At 35.5% G+C, this 4,743-nt stretch overlaps 1 protein-coding gene across 1 annotated transcript; it reads left to right on the top strand.

Moving 5' to 3' along the window:
* Nucleotides 1-256: 256 nt before the first annotated feature.
* Nucleotides 257-3,675, top strand: LOC118196984 (uncharacterized). The gene is made up of 3 exons (XM_085822871.1): nt 257-302; nt 1,556-1,657; nt 2,946-3,675. The coding sequence occupies exons 1-3, from the start codon at nt 291-293 to the stop codon at nt 3,552-3,554; spliced, it is 723 nt and encodes a 240-aa protein (XP_085678997.1). The 5' UTR covers nt 257-290; the 3' UTR covers nt 3,555-3,675.
* The last annotated feature ends 1,068 nt before the right edge of the window (nt 3,676-4,743 follow it).

The raw sequence follows: 4,743 nt of genomic DNA, 5'->3' as shown, positions 1-4,743 counted from the left end.
AAATACTGAAATACATAACACAGAATTACCAGTGTTCGAGATTTGTATAAGTTAACGTTACAGATTATAAGGAAATAAACATTACTCCGAGTACGAAGGCCGTACCACTTTGCCTTCAAGAATAGACGAGGTCTCAATGACACTATATTGACGAATAACTGTCTCCTCGGCCCTTACCGGATTGTGGAAAACAGGAAAATTTTTTGATTGTATTTTTATACATTTATTAGTATAAAAGGTGGTCGGTATCGGACAGAAACCAATTCAGACAGCTCAGTCACATTCTCATCATGATCGCAAAGGTAAGAAATTGTTCTTTTACCCCTCTAAATTAATGAAAATACTAATAAAAAACTGATTTTATATTACCCCCAAGAGGAGGTCCCTAAAATTGGCGCTATCAGAGTTTTTAATTAATATTTAAGGTGATTAAAGTCGTACGAAGATGGGAATAATCGAAATGGCTTCCCACGAATTTTTTTCGAATCGGAAATAATGTATTTAAGGTTTGGCAATGCTACTTTTATTTCATCGTAAAACTTAGAAATTTTTGTTTAACAAACTCTAGGATTAGAAAGCGAGCAGTGGCAACAGCTTTCGAAATAAAGCAGATTTTCATCTCAAGTTTGAGAGGCTGTTGCCACTCGGAAAAATGAGAGCGAAAGTGATCGTTTTTCCGAATTTTTAATTAATATCTCTGATTCTAGTTCTTTTTTTTTTTTTTTTTTTTTTTTTTTTTAGTCCAAAGGGATTTGAATCCCGAAGGACTATGAGTTTCGTTTTGGCATTTTGCGTCGGACGGATAAATGTCGGTTCACTTTTCAAACTGTTGCCACAAAATGTTAGAGTCCTGCATTATATTTGAAGAAATTAAATAATGAAAATCTGCGTAAATGTATGTATATTTCTCACATTGTCATAAAATAACGGTACATAGAGTCATCGAATTTTGAATAACGTAATCCTCCAACGAATATGAGCATGTGGAAGACCAAATTTGAAATTTGAAATTTGTTTTATGATCGATTTCCTATTTTTTAAAACTTTGACGAATTTTTGATTAACAAACTCAAGGATTTCAAAGCGAGCAATGGCAACGTTGTGCAGAAAAAACACTTTTATCTCCAGCGCGTGAGTCTCTGTATCGGAAATTCTAAAGATATGCTCGTTTTAAAACTATTTTGCGATATTCCTGTTGCACTGGATCTTATGGTTTAAGTGCGAGGAACATGATATTTAATAAAGAAAGGTAACACACAAAATGTTAAAAAACGCCCCTTTGGACGTAATTTAAAATCTAAAACATTTCAGATTTTTTTTTAATTTTTTTTTTTTTTTTTTTTTTTTTTGAAAAGGTGCACGTCGACATTTTCCAGGACCCAGAAAAGAATTGTAGAAAGTTTGGAGTTTGGTGACGATAGCTATAGTAGTAACAGAGTTATTAGCGAACAAAGATACTGTCTTCTTTATGTACCGATAATAAAACTTTACGTTTTATGAATAATGTTTAATCATAATGTTAAAACCAGAATTAATAAAGACTTTTTCTTCCTAGGTCGTATTCTTGTGCGCTGCTTTCGCAGTATCTCATGCCAACGTCCACCTCAAAGCACCCCTTGTGAGCACTGGTGTCAGCCAAACATCTAGACAGCAAGATGTAAGTTGCATGTTTTGATTTTGAAATAAAATAAAAGTGAAACTTTCTTTGCACGAAATATTTATAAAATTCTGGCGAAATTGAACTAATTGATATATCTCGCAATCTAATTTTGTAGTACATTCAGAAGTTATCCCACTCTTCAGTTTACACCATTTGCCGACAATTTAATTAATTACGCATAATTTACGTATTTTCTCTATTTTCTCTATCTTTATGTTATGATCATTTCAAATGAAATAATGTTTTATTATGCAAATAGCAAAAAATTATTAACTAAAGAATTATAAAATTTTATCTGAGAGTGTGGTTCTTCGACCCGATATTAAATACCGGCCAACAGCTTGACTGCACGATGGCTTATCTCTTTTATAAGATGAATATGAGCCAGTTCTTTTTTAATTGTCTCCATGAATGGCACCTCCTTGTAAGGCATATTTTAATTTTATAACAGTTATTTTAATTTGGAAAACCTTTCCCATCAATTCTAGTTTCCACTTACAACGCCCTACCAGAATGAGGATTTAGAATCGGGTTAAATGCAAATGAGTTAGAGGAAGTATTTAAGGAAGGTTCAACTACGTGAAGGTTCAACTGAGTGAGTGCTATGAGCCCTTCGTGACGCGTGTTTGCCTTCTGGCTAAGTTATTCGTGAAGCTGTTGTGATCGGCCGCATTATGCGTGCCTATTGGTATCCGCCGGCTAGTTTAATTTAAGGGCCGACTATGTTAGTTGATTGTGTCTAACTTCGTCTAAATCTCGTTTAGTTAATTATACTTTAGTTCTTAGTTCTGAGTTAAAGCCCGAGTAGATGATTTCCTGTGTAGAGACATTAGGTATTTTTTGGAAGCAGGCAAGATAAAAAATAAGCAACGCCTTCGCCGGGAATCGAACCGCGGACCTCTCAATTACGCGCTGAGTGTGCAGACTACTACACCACGAAGGCTCGCCAAACTGCTATTCTTATTAAGTGAACAAAATGGTGTTTTAACCCTTCTCGAGTCTACGTCTTTAGTTGATTGAACTCAACGATAATGCATAGTTCACCAACAATAATGCATAGTTGCATAGGTCACTAAGTTCATCGAAGTTCATCTTAGACAAAGGGCGAAGAAGCCCACACCTTTCCTTTCCGCCCTTGCGTGTTTTGCCAACGAATCCGTTCCTGCTGTTTCACTTGACTAATCAGACACTTAGAGAAACTAATTTTTCGTTGAAATTGTTAAGCATTAACTTTTCTGGGCTGTTAATCATATTTTCAACAATTAATGAGTATAATTTTTTCTAGGCTCATGGCAACTATGCTTTTGGTTATGATATTGTTGATAAGCATGGCGCCTCCAACTCCAGAGCCGAAGTCGGTGATGGCTATGGCAACAAAAAAGGAACCTATACCATCCACGACATTGACGGCAGAGCAAGAAGAGTAGATTACGTGGCCGACAAACTTGGATTCCGTGCTGCTGTCAAAACCAACGAACCAGGAACTGCTCATAGCACCCCTGCTGCAGCTGCCATAAACAGCCCCTACGCTGGACCATCCGTCGATCACATTGCGCCTGTTGCCACTGCTGTCGTTGGACATGCCGCTGTTGCAGCTCCCGTAATTGCTGCCGCTCCTGTAGCCTATGGTGGATATGGTCTTGGACACGGTGCAGCAACTGGTTTAGGATATGGCGCCGGCACATATGGAGCCGGAGCATATGGTGGATATAATGCCGGTGCATATGGAGGATATGGTGCCGGCACATACGGAGCCGGAGCATATGGCGGACATGATGCCGGTGCATATGGAGGATATGGTGCCGGCACATACGGAGCCGGAGCATATGGCGGATATGATACTGGTGCATATGGAGGATATGGTGCCGCTACTGGAAAGGGTCTGGTCTACTAATAATTATAACTTTTTCTTTAGGTATCTGAAATTACCTGTGTGTAAAATATTGTTACTTATTTATTTCGCATGTGAAGAATTCTTGAAGGTGTTCTTGATAATAAATCCTATAGATTGAAAATGGTGCTTGTTTCTTTGTTCATTCCATGATAAATGTCTAAAGGAGTTGAAAGACAAACGAAGACATTTGATAAAAAATATGTAAGATTCAGAATGTTGGTAAAGTGCAGTACTAAAAGAAACAGTTTAATAAGATGGGACAACAATAAAAACGAAATTTGATCAAATTTTAAGCAATGGCAAGCATAAAAATCTACAATCAAATTCAAAGAAAGGATTTTTGAAGAAGTTTTAAAAGGAATGTAATCAGGGTACAAAACCTACTTATTGATAATTCTACAAATTCATTACTCGATTACTATTCTTCGTTTGCGGGTATCTGAGTTATTCTTTCTGATTAACCATTAGTTTCATTTAAAATTATTTTACCTATGTTGCTTCAAGCCATTTTATATATATAAGACTTCCAATTTTTTCTTCTAATGTATTGATCACTTAAACAAACAAACACTTGAGCAAAACATGTAAATAAAACATCAATATAAAAAAATTAATAAACTTAATAATACACAAAGGGTAATAATGTGTTATACTGCAGCGAAACAAACTTCCAAAAATGCATATGGTTCAGCAAACACCGATTCTCAATCCACACTTTTGGAATTAGGGAAATATCTCATAGCGTGTATTATATATTAGCCTAGACCTTATCTCACATTTAGTGCTATATAATCTTCCACAGAATATATATAAATAAAAAAAATCTGAAAGGATTCAGATTTTAAATTACGTCCAAAGGGGCGTTTTTTTAACGTTTTGTGTGTTACCTTTATTTCTGAAATATCATGTTCTTTGCACTTAAACCATGAAATTCAGTTCAGCAGCAATATCGAAAATTAATTTTAAAATGAGCTTATCTTTAGAATTTCCGATACAGAGTCTCGCGCGCTGGTGAAAAAAAAAATTTTTTTTCGTACAGTGTTGCCGTTGCTCGTTTTGAAAATAGTTTAGTTTTTGGATCAAAAGTTCTTTAAAGTGTTACAAAATCTGAAATCGATAATAAAACAAATTTCAAATTAGAGCTTCCAGATGCCCATCTCTATGGAAGATTATGTTATTAAAATTTGGA

Source organism: Stegodyphus dumicola, chromosome 8, assembly GCF_044657685.1.
Source record: "Stegodyphus dumicola isolate Sdum_Otavi_A_Nest chromosome 8, ASM4465768v1".
Classification (NCBI taxonomy): Eukaryota; Metazoa; Arthropoda; class Arachnida; order Araneae; family Eresidae; genus Stegodyphus; species Stegodyphus dumicola.
This window is presented reverse-complemented; position numbering and strand designations above follow the sequence as displayed.

Coding starts and splice junctions, on each gene's coding strand:
- LOC118196984 (XM_085822871.1), top strand. Junction 1,658..2,945: donor AAACATCTAGACAGCAAGAT/GTAAGTTGCATG, acceptor AATTTTTTCTAG/GCTCATGGCAACTATGCTTT.